General features: G+C 39.8%; 1 protein-coding gene across 2 annotated transcripts in view; it reads right to left on the bottom strand.

Annotated features, from left to right (window-relative positions):
* The window catches only part of SPAG9 (sperm associated antigen 9), a 57,462-nt gene that overhangs the window by 35,314 nt on the left and 5,137 nt on the right, over positions 1 to 17,011 (bottom strand). For both annotated transcript variants that reach the window (XM_079323843.1, XM_079323842.1), the window contains exons 2-3: positions 15,807 to 15,927; positions 5,145 to 5,215 (exon numbers count right to left, since the gene is read on the bottom strand). In XM_079323843.1, the coding sequence (XP_079179969.1) occupies positions 5,145 to 5,215; positions 15,807 to 15,927 (192 nt within the window). The remainder of the gene's footprint in view (positions 1 to 5,144; positions 5,216 to 15,806; positions 15,928 to 17,011) is intronic.

Below are 17,011 nucleotides of genomic sequence, written 5' to 3' on the forward strand. Positions count from 1 at the left end.
CTGACTTAAAAATAGACCTAAATGGATTGAATTGCTCTCCACTCAGCACAATTTTTACTGAAGTTATGCTGGAGGGAAGATGATAAATAATTGAGTATGTCTACCCATCTTCTCTTCAATACAAGCTGCAGTCAACATTTAATCATCCATAACCTTTCACTACAATTTGCTCTGCTGCCCATGAAGTCCACAAGCATTTTGAATGCAACCAAGTTGTTCCAAGGGCACATATCATACACACAGAGCATTTCAGCATAGTTGTAATTAAACATTGCTCAATTACCATTAGTTGAGGGGATTAGAGATAAACTCAGAACTTGGAAGAATTATCTTAGTTAACAGCATTTCACAGTTTAGGTGTTAATGATTTTAAGGCACATGTACAAATCAACTACAATACACTTTTGAACACATTACAGTATGAACATGAAATCCATTTCCTTTGAATGCAATGTCTTTCCACCTCATAAAAATACTCAGATTGGTTTCCTCACATGGTATGTGACAAGTTTTAAAACTGCAGAAGTGTTACAAGGTTTTTCTACATCTTAAACTTCAGCACTCAATAACAGACAATGAACATCCCAGCACTTATTTCATTTCTACCCTTACAAATACACAATCACAGAATAATGAGGTTGGAAGAGACCTCTAAGATCACTGAGTCCAGCTCCCAGTGTATACAAGTCTGGCAATTGTCACAAACAAATGTGGATATGCCATGTTGGGGATATTGTTACCTGCACCTTTGCCTTAACCAGGTTGAGAGCATCTCCTTTATACCTTCCTTGCTCTTTCACTCCTCCTTCCTTTTTGTGTCACTGTTTTAGCTCCCCCAGACAGGTTTTAGTAATTCTTTAGCTGTCAGACCAGGCTCAGTGCTACAGCCCTCACTGCTTATCCTGCAGATCCAATCAGGCTGGGCACAAGCAGCTCCTCCCTTTGGGAATGTGCACCCAACTGTGTGCCTATAGATCTTTCCCTGTCCCACATAATCTAGATTTATTGAGGTAATAGATATTTCTACAATCTCCTTGATTCAGTATCAAAATCCTAAACATACTTCCAGGTAAGTACCTTTTTCCTTTCAGGGTGTGTGGTGAGTTCCTCACCCAAGTAAAAGCACCAGTCCCACTGGAGAGCTTGATGCATCTTTATCCACACACAAGATGGTGTTGCTGGCAGATACATTAGTATGTCAAGATGTTAAATCCAGGTTTTATAGATCAAGCTGTTAATGCTCAGCATAAGGCTTTAAAAAAACTATTTGCTTGAACTGATATCCAAAGTCTAATCTCACAGACAATGTGACAGCTGCCCATGCTTAGCTATAATTGTAAATAGACACCTCCACTAGTCTTCTCTTCCTGTCCCCTGGCCAGGGACTTGCTGGGGATATGTTGATCCTAATGAACCTGACAAAGTCCATTCCCAATGCCAGAGCCAGGCTCACTGTTCTGTCACGTTGTATCAGTGCACAACACTGAGAAACTTCCATGGCCCAATTATGCTTCATTAAACTAAGCCCATATTCTGTGTCAGGGAAAGATATTGAACCACCTCAGCCTGGTGTTTCCCAAAGGAGAAAGAGAATAACTTCCTAAGTGGAGAAAAAAGAGGTTTATTTTGGAAACCTGTGCAGAGAGACGCCACAGGTATTAGTCAAATCACCAGGAAATCTCAAGTATTGCTTTGCCTCAGTTTCCCAGCTGAGTAATAAACATAAAAGCTTTAGCCAAGCCCTTAAAAAGCCAGAGCCACAGTTAACAAGTTATGCCCTTTAACTCTGCCGAAAAAAGAAAGATTCTCTACCTCTGACTCAGCAGGCAAAACCACACTGAATGGTTTGCTCTGGAAAGGCACCAGCAGCAGAGCATCATCTCAGCAGCAAAGGCAAAAAAGTCCTCACAGGTACAGAGAGCAGACAGGGCTGCTTTTATCCAGGCACAAAAACAAGCCAGATTCTATTAAACAGAACAGTATCTGACAGAATTCTTTTCTAAGTCAAAGAGCAGAGATTTTCAGATGTTTGTGTTACACCACTGTCAGTCATTCTGCTTTCCAGCACACTGCCCCTGGCATTCATTGCTTCCTGCATCTGGTCCTTGACAGTCAGAAAAAGATGGAGAGAAGATTTTGCATAGTTAGGTTCCAACAGTCCCGCCTCAGGAACTCCAGCACACTGCTCTGTCCCACGATCAGCACAAGATCAAAACCCACTGCAAGCACAGGGAAGACAAGGAACCAGAGCACAGAAGTCAGAACATGCTCAGGCTGTTCCATCCATTCTGTTCTGACCAAACATTTTATCCTCTTCACCACCTGCTACACCCCACCTTCCAATGTGCCATCTCAGCTGCTCAGGTTCTCACACCCTAATCCATTTAAAATCAAGCCAGTTAGCCCAAGGGCAGCCTTAGTGGGAAGGAGGCTTAATGGGAAATCCTGCACTCACAGCAGGCAGCCCAACTACCTCCCCAGAGAGCAGCAAGACAGACACTGATTTAACAGCAGGGAGATGGAGGGTCAAACCTGTCCCCAGAGCTGTCCCCTGCCAGGGCAGCCCTGCTACCTCTGCAGCTGCACACACCTCAGTGCTGGGCAGGCTAGAGCTGGAGCTGCAATGCAGACCCTGCCTCTGGCAGGCTGAGCTCCAGGAGAACTCCCAGCTCTCCACAAGACACACACTGCAGAGATTGATTCAGCTCCCTGCTCCACATCCTTGGGTGCAACTCCCCAAGGAAACTCAGTTTCAGTAGGTGTTGGTCCATTGTAGAATGACTGAAAATGGGTGACATTCCCTGGGGTGCTGAGCCAGTACTTTGCTGGGCACTGAACTCCAGCAAAGGCAGCCACAGACAGGTAGGGAGGGTTCAAAGGTGGGTATTGTGAAGGACATGGATACAGAACCTCAGGTCAGGAGTCAGAAGAGAGAGACATTCAACTCAAATATTCATCAGTGAAAGAAAGAATAAGGGGGAGTGAGAGGTAGAAGGAAACAAGTAACAAAGACAGGAGAGAAAAATTGCTAGAAATTAAGATTGCACAAAATGCAGTCACATTGCATCTTTAACACCACATCTGTCAAAGTAAGCTTCTTAGACCTAAATTTTAAAAAATAGATATATTTTTTTAATGCTTTGTTCATTATTTGGTCAATTAAAATAATTGCCATTTCAGTAAGTACCAAAGATGGATCACTTGTAATCCAATCCAAGTGGACTCAGAAGGAAAGAAATATCCCTTCCTAGTAAAACATAGAAGAAAAACATTTAAGAACCAAGTACTTGACAGAAACATTTGATCCAATAAAATTGATAAACCTAAATGCTGAAAATAAGTTGGATATCTGCCAAAATATCTGGCATTAAAAGAAAAAAAGTTACTACACAGACCTAAAGTGTTAGAATTTGTTGGGAGAAAGGGAAGCAAGAAATCACAAAGGGAATGAGAAGTTGGGCATTATTATCAGCCAGTCCTTTCAGTTCCCAGGGATTTCTGCCCCTGGTCTCAAACATGCACCAGACACAGCATTAAAATTCTGAGATGCTCTATCCTTTAAGGAGATGCATCTTTGCAAGATTCACTATGGTCTGAAAAAACATAAAAAAAACCCCAAAAAAATAAACTCAAGGAAGCAATCATATTGAAAGAAGTACAGAAAACAGGAGATCTGATTTTAGGAGAAGAGAGGTACACATACACCATGGTGCACTACAAATTATTTCATTATGAAGAAAGGATAGTCACCCCAGTAATAGTAAAGCCCAAGGAAACATGTCTCCCTACACCAAAGAAAGTGAATTTAAGATGTAAAAGCATTTAATAAATTGGAATCAAACCAGCAGAGGCTGTTGTCCATTTTGGAGCAAAACCTATGTAAAAAGATATTCAGAACACATCATTAGCATTTCGTTGAATTACAATACATTTCATCTTGAACTCCATTTTTTTCAATAAAAATCTGCCAATTCTACTGTGACAGAACCCACAGATTCTAATTACAATACCCAGAATTCTGCAAGCACCCAACACTCTGAAGTACTTCCAGATCAAAAGGATGCCAGAACTCTGTGGGCAGCACTAAGATTTGTCACTTCTCATTTTACTTAGATTTCCAGTTTTTAACAGATGTGCTATTCTAAAGCAATTATCTAGTAGCAAATGTGATTTTTAAAATGCTATGATTTCAGTAAATACATGAATATTTTTAAGAGCTTCAGAAGTCTTATCACACAAATGCTACAGACTGGTCCTGGCTCCAATTCACTTTCCAGCTGCTGTCAGAATAAAACACTTAAGGCTGCTGAAAGTATTTAAAATAACCAAATCTGACATCTGTATCTGCTTCCCCTTTCTCCACATGGGCCTTTTGGACTGGGAGCAGTCACTATGGCATTGCTCTCTTTGGTAGAAAGATCTAAAACCAGCTCTCTGACCTTCCAAAGGCAAAGCAAGGAGGCTGAGGAGAAAAACTGTGCTCAAGTGGGACTCCAGATTAATCAGAATAATCCAGAGGACCTAGTGACCTTCTCACTAAAATATATCATTTAGGCACAACCTGCTACTGAAAACTGAAGCACTGCAAGTCCTGTTTATATGCTTTGTACCCAACTTAAGCATTGTGGCTCTTGTTTATTTAAATTAACAAATTCAAACTTGCTTCATCTTCATCAACAAATCCCATTTTCAATAGCTATCAATAAAGTATGACAGGGAACTCTTTCAATTACAAATCCCAGTAGGCCAGGTTTTGAAAAGTTTTGTTCCTTCAATGGTACAAATAAAACCAACACAGAAAATTGACAGAAAGAGTATGAAAATGTAATTTCATTTCTATTTCTTTGAAGCTTATTAGTATGTTTTGAAGAATTGCCTTTGAAATATGGAAGAACAAATTCCTTTTTAAAATTTCTCAATACCTGATAAAGCTATAAAACTAATAGATGTGTAATCAAACACTGAGAAATAGAATATACACTTAGATGTAAATGAGGACAAATACATCACCAAATGAAGTCTGGTTATAATGTAGTGTACGAACAGAAATATTCAATAATTTTCTCAATTGCTCACAACACAAGGTTTTCCACAGATTGACATTTTTACAGATATCCCAAAATCATCCTGGTGTAACAGCCTACCTCTGTATGTCTTGAATGAAGTGCATTGTACTCCTTCTTGAGCTCTGCCTCCCGCTCCTCGAGTCTGCTAACTGGAAGAAGGAAAAAAACATAAATTAAAACTAAATTCATCGTTTTAGTGAGTGAGACTGACTTGCCTGGGACTAAGCAAGCAGATCAGAGTATTCCTAATAGTGAATAGCACAAAGCAGGATAAAAAGTATGTCAGTGTTTGTGTTTTTAAGCTCTTACCACTGAGCTTTCTAAGTACATCAGCAGCACAATCTTGCAATTTGCATTCCCCTGAAGAGCCCAGGCCCTATTTTCCCTGCTGATTGCTAGGCCAGTAAGAGGGGATTTTTCTGTTCAAGGCCAGTTTACTGCTCACCCCAATCCAGATTATTTCACATGGAAACTGCAGGAAGAGGCAGAGGCCACATCACTCAATCCCAGATGAAGCCATGGGCTGCAGCTAAGGTGCTACATCAGATCCCTAAAACACTTTCACACCATTTCCAGAGGTGTTTACCCAGGACAAACACAGGTAAGGTATTCACTAAAACAGGTTCAAGTCTATGGGATACAGAATCAAGGTTTCAGCTGGTATTCACTCACACTCCACTGAGCATTAAGGCAATAAATTTAAAGAGAGAAAACATTTGAATACTTCTGTAGGTATTCCAAGAGATTAAAAATATATCAAGTGGATTTAGGAGGACTTTAGACAGCAAGTTCTTAATAAAGGGAGAAGAAACAAAGGGGCTCAGCTCATCTGTGCTGTGTTATGAAACTGAGCTGAAACAAACTGTGATACCTCAATGCAATTAATTTCCAGAAAAACTAACAGAATTCAGAACCTTCTACACACAACTTACTGTGTCATTCAAAGACAAAACATTTTTGCTGCTTAGATGTGAATTCCATATTTTTATTCAGCTATTTTTGAACACAATATTTATGTGACATAAGCATGTGCATCAAATCGTGTAACTGAGCTTATACTACTTGCCAGGCTTAAATATCCCTGAGAAAGTTCAAATTTATAGTTCCATGTTTCCAGAGACACTGCCAGACACACATTATCTGAAGAAGAATGCCAAGATCTTCTCTTTCATTTGCATATTTTCATGTTGCCAACTGGGTCTTCTGAAAATTAATTCTCAATATACCATTTCTTTTTGATCTATATATCTGTATTTTGGCACAGTATTTCATAATGAATATGTTTTAATGGAAAAAAGTCTCTGCCTGAGTCAAATGCTGGAACCAAAATACATAATTGTGTACTCACTCAAATCTGTATAAACATTCTGAACTCTTAATCTAATCTTGCTCTTATAAGAACATTAAGTTCCTTGACACAACCTTTTGCAGTCCACCTATAAATATCTGGCCAAAATATTACATCAAATATTTATAACATTGCCAGATCGAATGCTTCCATTTCTGCCCTGTTATCAAATGGAACAAAAGCTCTTTGGATCAAATAGCAGCAGGGGAGGCACAAGTATCTGTAACAAAACATAGAAAAAAAAATGGACTTTACAGCACAATGCATGCATCTAAAAAATATATTTATGTGATGCAGAACACTATGGAATGGAAGAGTTCAGTTTACTGTTTTGAGGCACAAGGTGTTTTAAGTCTCCTTGTACACTTGAAATGCTGTTTTATGGAAGCCTTTGCTAAGAGACTACAGAAACAAGAGTCAGAACTTACAATTAACAAAGCTGTGATGTGACAGCCCATATTTTATCCACTATCTTTGCCTGATTGACATCCTAGTCATGAATTATGAGATGTTGGACAGCTGAGCTGCCCACCAGGGACACTCAGCAGCTCCCACGTGAGCACACCATGCCCAGGCTGTCACAGCTGCCAGAGGACTTTTCACATGGACATGTAACAACAGGACAAGGAAGGAATGGACTCAGAGTAGAAGTGTAGGTTTAGATTCTGCATCAGGAATAATTGTTCCCTGTGAGGGTGGTGAGGCCCTGGCACAGGTTGCCAGAGAAGCTGTGCTGCCCATCCCTGGCTGCTTTGTGCTGAAGTCACAGCTCCATCCAGCCTCACCCAGAGCTCCCACACAAAGCAAAGTGATGCACCCAACACTGATCAGTGAGTTTGTGTCTAGGGATGAATTCTACAAGTGCATTCTGGCAAAGTACTCAACAGCACATTTAATGAAGGTGTTACCAACACCCTTCCATGCAGCTGCCCAAAACCAGCTTCAGGAAATCCACAAAAGCATTTCCCACTGTTATGGATACAACACAGCCTACACAGGGGTTGAGGTTCCATAAAGAAGCACACCACTTTCTACATCTGTGAAGAAAGAAATGCTTTAAAATGTTTTAAAACTTTAATGGCCCAGTTATAATTGATAGCTAATTGAAGACAAATGTACATAGCTAGTGATGCTGTATAGTCAAGGGGGATATCTCCACTAGATCTGACCACTGTTTTCATTAGGTACAAAGGTTAAAATGATTAAAGGCCCAGAAGATGATATAACTGACATTAGCACCTTCTTCTGGCAGTCATTTCCAGCTGTGCAATACATGACACCCCTGGAGCTGGAAGTTTCAGTCAGAAGAGGATGCACACTAAGTGACATGTCCTCTACCAACACCACATCAAGTCCTCAGAACTGGTTTTTCCAATACCAGCATGATGAGCCACAGCACACCAGAAATCTATCCTACCCAAAATATGCCTCCTATCAAGATAAGATCTTGTCAAAACTAACAGAACACACTTTCCTCTTCCAACTAAACACTGTGCAAGAGACCAGATATTCCCTGAGGATCAGAGATCACCACTGACTTGAATATGGAGTCAGAAGAATTTAAAGGAACATTCCCATCAGCAGTAACAGGAAACTAAACAGGAGAGCAAAATGCCTTTCACTGGCACCCAGAAACACATTTCATACTGAATTGCCACCAGTTCCATTTTAATACACCAACATACAAAGGAGTGGAAGTCTGGCCCTGATAACACCCCAAGAGGAATGGAGCTGTGTGCTGGCACTGCCTGCCACATGCTGGGCCTGCCAAGTGCCAACCATAGTTCCTATCAGTTTGATTTAAGTAATAATACAAAAAGTACATCTGATATTTCTGTTTAAGACCTTTTTCCACTAAAATGTCAAATTCTTATAGGTGGATGAGAAAATTAGTTTGATTATACATATCCTAAAAGCAAAAGTATCCATTGTCTCTATTGGAAAGTGTCTTTACAAAGCCATTACAAAGCCTTGTTACATCAAGGAAGATCTTACATTGCAAGATTACATTGTTTAAGGTAATATAAGTGCAAAATATAACATGCAACAGAAAGCTGCACCACTCACTCTTAGAAACTTACATGGAAAAAAAGATAAAGATTCAAGCATCATAAGTATGAGCATAAAATGCAAATATTCTGGTGTTTTTAGGCTGATGAGAAGTCATCCCCCTGGAACATGACCTCAAACCCAAGGCCTAGTGCAAACTTCTCCAGCACTGTCAATGTTCTAACACCTTCAATGACCTGAGGTATCAACCTTGATCAAAGCTCTCTCACAGAAAACCAATTAAGCCTAAAAATGGGAGATTAAATATAATAGTAAACTAGAGAAACTGGAGTTTCTGTCTCCTGACAGCATTATGAGGAATTAGGCAGCCAAGCTGCCCACCCTGCCTGTTCAAAAGTCAGAGCTTACCTCCCAAGTCTGATGGCTTTTACCAAGTTTGGAACACCCTTCATCTGTATGTTGTCCTCTGCCTCAAACTCCTGATAAGCCTGAGGGGGAGAAAGAGAAACAGACCTGCTAGAATGGCAAATCCAAGCAGTGTGATGCCTTCAAGAGGAATTACAAGTTCCTCCTACACAAGCCAGGACAGAGATCCAGCTCATTAGTGAGCCTTTCCTGGCACCAGGACTGTCTGAAGACTCTCCTTGAACAGCTATCATCCAGCTCTATTCTCTAATGCAAAGTTAAGATGTAGATCCAGAAGGACCTTATGACCTCCTAAGCAATTTCCAAAGAGCACACACATCACTCATGAACTGAAAAGAGGACTGAGCTATCAGACAAGTGTTTAACCTGGAAGTGGTAAGACCTGCAAAACAAATCAGCACAGAAAACTGATTTGTAAAACAAGTGAAAAAATCAACCCCTTGACAAGACCAACATCTTCAAGTAGCTCTTACACTGTGAACTGCAGGTCTAGATCTCAGTTTAGTAAGTAGGGCACTGAAATTATGAAGATAATTTCACTGTCAAGAATGCTCTGTTGATAGCAAATATCAACAATGCAGCAGCAATGGTCTTACCCTTGACACTTCTGGACTGTTCAAGTCTGCACTATGGCTCAGGCACACAAAATCCCTGCAATTTGTTATCAAAAACCCAACACAAAACTTTAAAAAAGCCAAACTCTAACATTCTGCTGTAACATTTAATATAAAGACAACCACATATCAGGACATCCCTCACACAGGCTGAAACTCAAACAAGAATACATACAAGGAATTTCTACAGAATTTCAAGTCAAAAATCCAACTTCTTGCCCAGTCTCTGTACAAAGAAGTGTTTCACTGAGAAAATTTCTGATTGACTGCTTTGCAAACAGTGGGATGCTCCATTTATACACTTGGCTATTGACACGAGTTCCTGTCTGAGAAAATCCACATGAAGTCAGTGTGGACACAGAAGCTTTAGCAGACTGGATTTGTTTTAAAAGCCAGTGAAAACTCAGGAATGCAAGATTCTTATAGACATTTAACACCATTTTCTTAATTGCTGCAATATTTTGAGGAGCAGAATCACTATAACAACTAAACTCCAGCACATAAACTACAACACTCCCTTAATTTAAAAACACACAAGAGCAGTTAATCATACACTAGTGGATTTCAAGCTCTTCTCACCACTTTTGTATATTAACAGCTAAGCTTAAAGCAGGCCAACCACTGCTCTAATTTCCTGCTCCATTTTATTTTAGCCTTGAGTCCTGTAGCTTGGCTCAGTGCCTGCTCTGGAGCCATCTGTACCCCCTGCTCCATCTAGTGGGCTGCCAGCTCCCAAAACCACAGACAGCAGTCTTTGGGAATAGCACTGGGCAGCCAGGAAGGCACAGTCAGGAGGAAAACCTCCCCTTGCAGCACATCCTGATACTCACACTTCTTACAGAAGGATTTTTCAGGTGTACTGACTGATACCTGAGGCACAGTGTAGCAAAGGGCAGGGGGAATCTGCCTGGTAAACAAACCTGAGATAATGATGGACATTATCAGAGATAAGGAACACCCACACTGGGAACACACTAGCAAACAGTTCCACATCTGCTAATCAAAAAAACCCACAAGAACTCAAGCCATTCTGTTCCTCCTTTGCTGTAAATCAGATTAGTTCTGCTGCTGTCAGTCTGTGAAAATGGAAGAGGAACAATCCAGACCCCCACTGAACAAACCTGAACTTTTCAACTTCTTTCTAGGACCTACTGAAAAGCTTTCTTGTATTTCTTGAGATAAACAACAGTTCAACCATCTCTAGAAGCATCATTTATGACAGAGCTGTTTCACACCAATTTAGTTATTCACATCACCATCTGTGTAGATACACTAATCAAATCTCAAAACAATTCTCTGGGAAGTTTCTGTTTCTATTAAACTTCACAGCTGAAAGTTCACATCAGAGTCTCCCTGTCAAGCACAGATCCACATGAGCTGCATGATATCCCATGTGCAGAGATGTCTCAGACAGAGGATGCCTTCAGATAATCCATGAGTGGCTGTCTGCTGGGTGTACATTACAGCAACGCTGGTGTCCTGAGAGCTCAGAGCTCAAATATCAAATAACATTGGCAGAACATTTGCAACAAAACCTGCTCTTGCATTTTCTCTTGAAGGCAATGGAAGCAATAGCTCTGTTTAGCTTCTGAGGAAAACACATGTTTTTAGGTCAGCTTCCAAAGTGTCTATCTCATACCCCAAATAAAACCTCCACAAGCAATAGCTGTATGGTGTCACCTGACATGGGAAATACCATCATCCCAACAGTTGGGTCACAACATTTACAGCTCCAAAACCCAAGAGCTGTTTCTTGGGCTTATACTTGTTTGGGGTTTTTTTCTTTGCTTTGTTACAAATGTAGTTTTCCCCAAATGTAATATATCTTGTGCCCAAAGCTCAGGTTTGATAAACTCAAGCATGTAGATATATCTGTTGTCTTGTCAAATGCAGTTTGTTATCTAATTTAGCACCAGACAGATCCAGAAAAGGAGCCAAAGCTTTCAACTCCCACAGCCTACCACCTCCATCAGCAAGCACTTCAGTCATGCAGACATTGTGCTTTTCAGATTCTCTAATAAATAAGTTACTCCAAGAATGATTCCTCCAGGAAGCTTATGCCAAAGCTGTTCCATTCTTGTAGTAAGTCAAAATATACTAGACATTTTTTACTGCCAAAAATTTAATTAACTTATAGCCTGTAATACTTAAAGAAAACTGAAATTCCCAGAAAAAGAGGCAAGGAAGGAAACTAAAATAAACCTCTGTAGCCCCCCCAGAACTGAGTGGAACATCCCATGAGCTCTGAGAAGATCTTATCCCCTCCTGTAACTGGAAACTGAACACTATCCCAGCAGTATCATGTGCCTTCACAGAGCACTGCAGGACAAATGAGCTGTGTATTGCTATTAAAAGTTTTTAACAGCCCTCTATTTTCCAGGTCCAGGGTTGACATTTCAAACATTACAAGCAGAACTAGGGGGGTCTCACAACAGCAAAGACTTGAAATAATGTGGAAGCCAAGTATTTTCAAGTTCTTGTAAGAAATGCTTAAGATTGTATCAAAGACTGGCATTGGCCTCAGATACACCAGTGCAGAACAGAAGAATGTTATTTACTGAACACACAGCATCATTGTATTCACAGGTGCCCTCTGCTGCTGAGAAGGAAAAAATGACATGAATTCTAGGTAAGTCATAAACACAAAAACAGACATTTGCCAACACTCAGTAAAAGTTTACTATAGAACCACAGCCAGAACTTCTAAAAACTCTGCCTGTACCAACATCACTCCTACACAAACCCCCAGGAACTTTGTACTATTTAACTTATTTGACCTTGCACACAGCACAGACCCCAAGAGCACAGGCACTGCCTTCCCCCTCTCTGTCCAGGTACTGCTGAGAGCCAGGCCACACAAGGGACAGGGCAGGGAAAGTTACAGCCCAGAGCAGCAGAGCAAAATGAGATGAAAAGCTGGATCACAAGCCAAGGAGCTCCATCAGTGCTGCAAATTCCTGCACTCAAACAGAATCTGCAAACCCTTACGCCTCTGCTCTCCTTCAAGCAGCTGTAAAATTGAATTAATTATCCCAGGGAGACACATATTACACCATTTTTTGGCAACAAACTTGACTTGGGCAACTACCAGGACTGAGTGCTACACATCATGCAGGAGTGGCAGCTCCAGTGCATCTGCTCCCAACACCTGGGATTTCATCATCTGCAGGGCTCAGTCCTCCCAGCAGGGTCTTGTTATCATCTCCCACTCTTTCCACCTCCTCCTAAGAAAGAGCACAGCACCTCAGGGTGGTTCACTCATCTGGCAGCAACTGTTTCAATTTCTGATGTGGGGAAAAGTCAGTGAATTATGGAACAAAGCAAATTATGGACACAAAATAACCTCTTGATTTAATTTCTGTAATTTCAAACTTTATTCCAGCCTAACTGGTTGAATACACAGCTATGGATGCAAACCCACAGGGTAAATTTAAGTGCAAAGAAATACTTTTTTTTCTTTTGATTTAGTATAACAATCACTTAGACTGCACAAAAAAGCACTTAAAATTCAGGACAGAACAACCATAACTTCTTGAGCAATTTTAACTGGCACACAGGTTTAAGCACATACAATCAAGCTGAACTCAACAATGTAATTTAAGAGCTGCCCCAGATGACAGGGCTTCCCTAAATGATCAGCACTAACAGTGTTCAAGAGAATGAGTCAAAACTTTTTAACAGACAAAACTTGCTCTCTCAGGCTTTATTTGAGGAAAAACAGAGCACAGGCTCTTGTTCACAAGAAGTCTTGTAGGTAAAGTGTGACACAGAACCACGTTTTACCTGTTTTTCATTCTAATCTATTACTCATGTCACAAACTGATGTTGTGATCTCACTCTGCACTCCAAAGCCAGGTTTTATTTGTTTACTTGCTCTGTGCCAGACATTTGCAACTCCCATTACCAGTGATAAGACTGGCACTGTTTTGAATGTTGACGTGGCAACACAGTTGGCAATACCAAAGCCTAATTTAGATGCACAGGCAGTACTATAGGAAGTAGAAGAGAAAAAGAAATATAGCAAAAAGACTTGGAGCTGAATTAAAGTGACACATGAGTGATTGGGATTGTACAACATGCCAGCTGCCTGGTCTATAATACAAAACAAGGTAATGCAGAAAGGTTAAGCTGCTTCACATAGAATATAGACATTTGTATGGTTTTCATACCTTAGAAATTTAGAGCACTAAAAAAAACCAGTTCACTTGCATAATATTAATTAGATGTTCAACAAATGTGCTTATGTCCCCTTTGATCTTGCTCTGCATCAGCAGCATGTCAAATCTTCCCAGCAGTCTTTCATGTTTTCCCAGACAGCTTATCAAAGCCAAGCATAAGCAAACTCCATATTTAACCCAGCCCTATTGTTTTTCTCAATATACAATTTTGCCATCACAGAAGGTTTTTCTCTAATAAAAGGATTTTTTTTTCCCTCCAATAAATAGATTTTGGAACTATCTAAAAGTCATTGTTTTATCACTAGAGCTTTATGTAGTTATGATAGCTGTTTTTAGTAATATTACTTCTTACAAAAAAAGTAGTTCTAGCAAACCTCAGTGCTTCCATTGGAACAACTGAGTTTCTTGGGCAAATACTTTTATTATCACCATATATACACATACATATACACACAATACACAAATACAACTTTAAAATCATACATGTATTTGAAGGCTTCAAAGCAAAAATAGAATTTCACACCAAGAGATTCACAGAGCAATATAAAATGGTGTACACAATACATGGTAAATGCAATTTCTGCTAGGGAAACTCCAGGTATGCTGCCACATACATTGCCAGAAATCCAACTGATTTTTCTTTTTTGTGCAACCACTTTTTTTTTAGGATTGAACTAACAGAATAAAGCCATGGTTTACACACATCACACACCCCTGATCCATAATCCTGCCAGAGACAGGGTCTCCCATGAACAGCTGTTTGGGATGTGTGTTTAGAGCACAGGCCTTGTAGAAACAGTGTCTTTGTTACCAAAACAGACCACTTAACTCCTGCTACAATGTTTTATTTTCCCTCTAGTGAGGCTCTTAAATACAAACACACACACACCCATTTCACAAGAACCACAGGGTTTCTGGTGCAAGTCACTACAATTACCCATTTTAGCCTGATTTCATCTACAAAGAGACAATCCTAGGAAATAATCACCCTGGTCTTCACTAGGAAAGATTGCTTGAAGTGTTCCTCCACCCCTGCCTCTACAGAATCTGGGAATATTTGAACAGTGGATGTGAAGCAGATGATGCTTCTAAGATTTGCCAACACCATTCTGAACTGTCCAAATTTCAGTAAAACTCTGACCTAGATGCCACCAACATTTATCTTAACACTCTCAAACTAATATACTCCTGCCCTGCCAGAAACTCATCATGCCACTGAAAATTAAACTTTACAGGAACAGTGTTAGAGCTTCATCTGGAAAAGAGCTATAACTTGCTGTGTTAGGGACAGGAAATGTGGCTGAGCAGAAATAAAGGAAGAAAGAATAGTGAAAATGGGTTTTTTTGATGACTGGTACTGCTGTTAGAAACTGGTCATCTGTGAGCCTTGTCACAGTCTCACATTCCTGTAGGGTCCAGCAATAAAAGCTATATATTAACTGAAGAACACACCAACCTCACATCAACAGAGGTGGCTTAGAAGCTCCAAGTAGAAAATCTGATGATGAAATTTCATTCAATGCCTGTGTGGCTGGATAAGAAGCAGCACAGCAGAATGTCTAAACTACAACATAACTTCAAGCATTTCAAGACAACTGATTACTCTCCTCTTTTTCCAAAGCTTCCAGATTTTTTTTTTTAATTACACAAAACATCTCTAAAAAGGAAAGTGTTCTACCTAAACCTTTTTTTCCTATAAAAACTAAATGCCTCACAGAAATAAATAATTCAGCAAAAATTATATAAAAGTTAACGAGAATCACCATCAATGCTCCTCTCATCCCAGCTGTGCTTCCAAACCTGAAGATTACCTTTATTTTAGCACAGACAACTGTTTTATAGGAAGAAAATACTTATTTTATCATCACTAGCAAGGAGGAAATCTAAGCATCTCCTGAAAAAGATGCTAAATGTGAGAACAGCACTGTCTAAAAGGCAAACAATACAAGCAGCATATCAGAAGAATCAGATTACAAGTCACAAGCTCCTATCTGATTTGTTTGCCTAAATTCTAAAGAAAACAGACTTGCACAAGAGTTAAACCCAGTTATCTAAGTACAGGAATCAGAGGGCACAGATATTTAGCATATGTATTATCACTTTACAGAACAAAAATTAAAATGCACTGACAGCAGTTACAAGGAGTGCACCATGTTTTACTTACTTTGATCAGCATAGTTTTTTGCTTTTAGTTCAAGTTGTCGAGTTTGTGACTCTAATGCCTCCACTCTGGTCTGTAAGTCCTTTTTCTCTTGTTCTTGAGAATCTTCAAACTCAATGAATTTCTAAACAATAACAAAACAGTTCAGTTAGACTAAACAACTAATTATAGATTTTACAGCAGGTAGGAAGCAACATAGCAGCCCTTTACAGCCAGGAAGGTGCAAGGGGGTTTCCAAAATAACTGACTAGATCCACAGGCCACATTTCAACACAAAGAACTGTTTCAGACCATCAATCAAGAACCCAGCCTAGGTTAAACTGTGTAATAACTTTCAACTAAGTGCCAGCTACTCCAGAAAATCTGCTTGGGATTAGCATAAATATGAATTATTTCATTATTGTTTAACTTAATGTATAACAACTGCCAACAGTGCATATGAACACAGAAGTCTTGGTATCCTTCCTTTGACTGATCATCAGTGAAGTTATTTTCACCCATAAGTACAGACACTGCAACAGGGACACACCAGCAGTAGTGCCAACCAAAATTATTTGGTATCTTTTCCATTCCCACCCAATTCTGTTATAAATTCTCACAGTCATCATCAAATCCTTAATAACCATCTACAATCTGTCAACAACACAGAAAACTCTGTGCTGATCACCAACACCTTCTGCTTCCTTGATTTACCAACTTTGTGACTCCCCATACTCTGCAGTTCACTGATGAATGCATCAGTGTTTACACTCCTTAACATAAAAATGACCAACACAGCTTTAAAAGCACATTTTTCTGCTTATCTTACCCAAAAAATGAAGAAATTCAGTGTGTATTGCTGGCACAAAGAACACTACTAAAAGCCAGAGATGTTTTAGGTCTATGCTCTGATTGCAAGGAGAAGACAAAGCCCCCAACACAGGTTATGCAGAAGGTTCATAGAACAGGGGGGAGAAGATGACCAGAAACCTCTGCAGAAAAAATCCCAAACATCCACAACAGTTAAAGAGACATGGAGGAAAGGAGACAGTGAAGGCAGCAACTTCAAAACAGTAATCTGAGTTGAACATTTTTTCCTATGTATTGTTAGGAAAATTTAGTGGGGAAAATATTTCAAATGGTCACACATCAACTGTTAATGAACTATTACTACATTTTAGCCATTTTGTTTTAGAGCTTTTGTAAAAGCAGAAATTCATGACCTTATA

Source organism: Erithacus rubecula, assembly GCF_903797595.1.
Source record: "Erithacus rubecula genome assembly, chromosome: 20".
Taxonomy (NCBI): Eukaryota; Metazoa; Chordata; class Aves; order Passeriformes; family Muscicapidae; genus Erithacus; species Erithacus rubecula.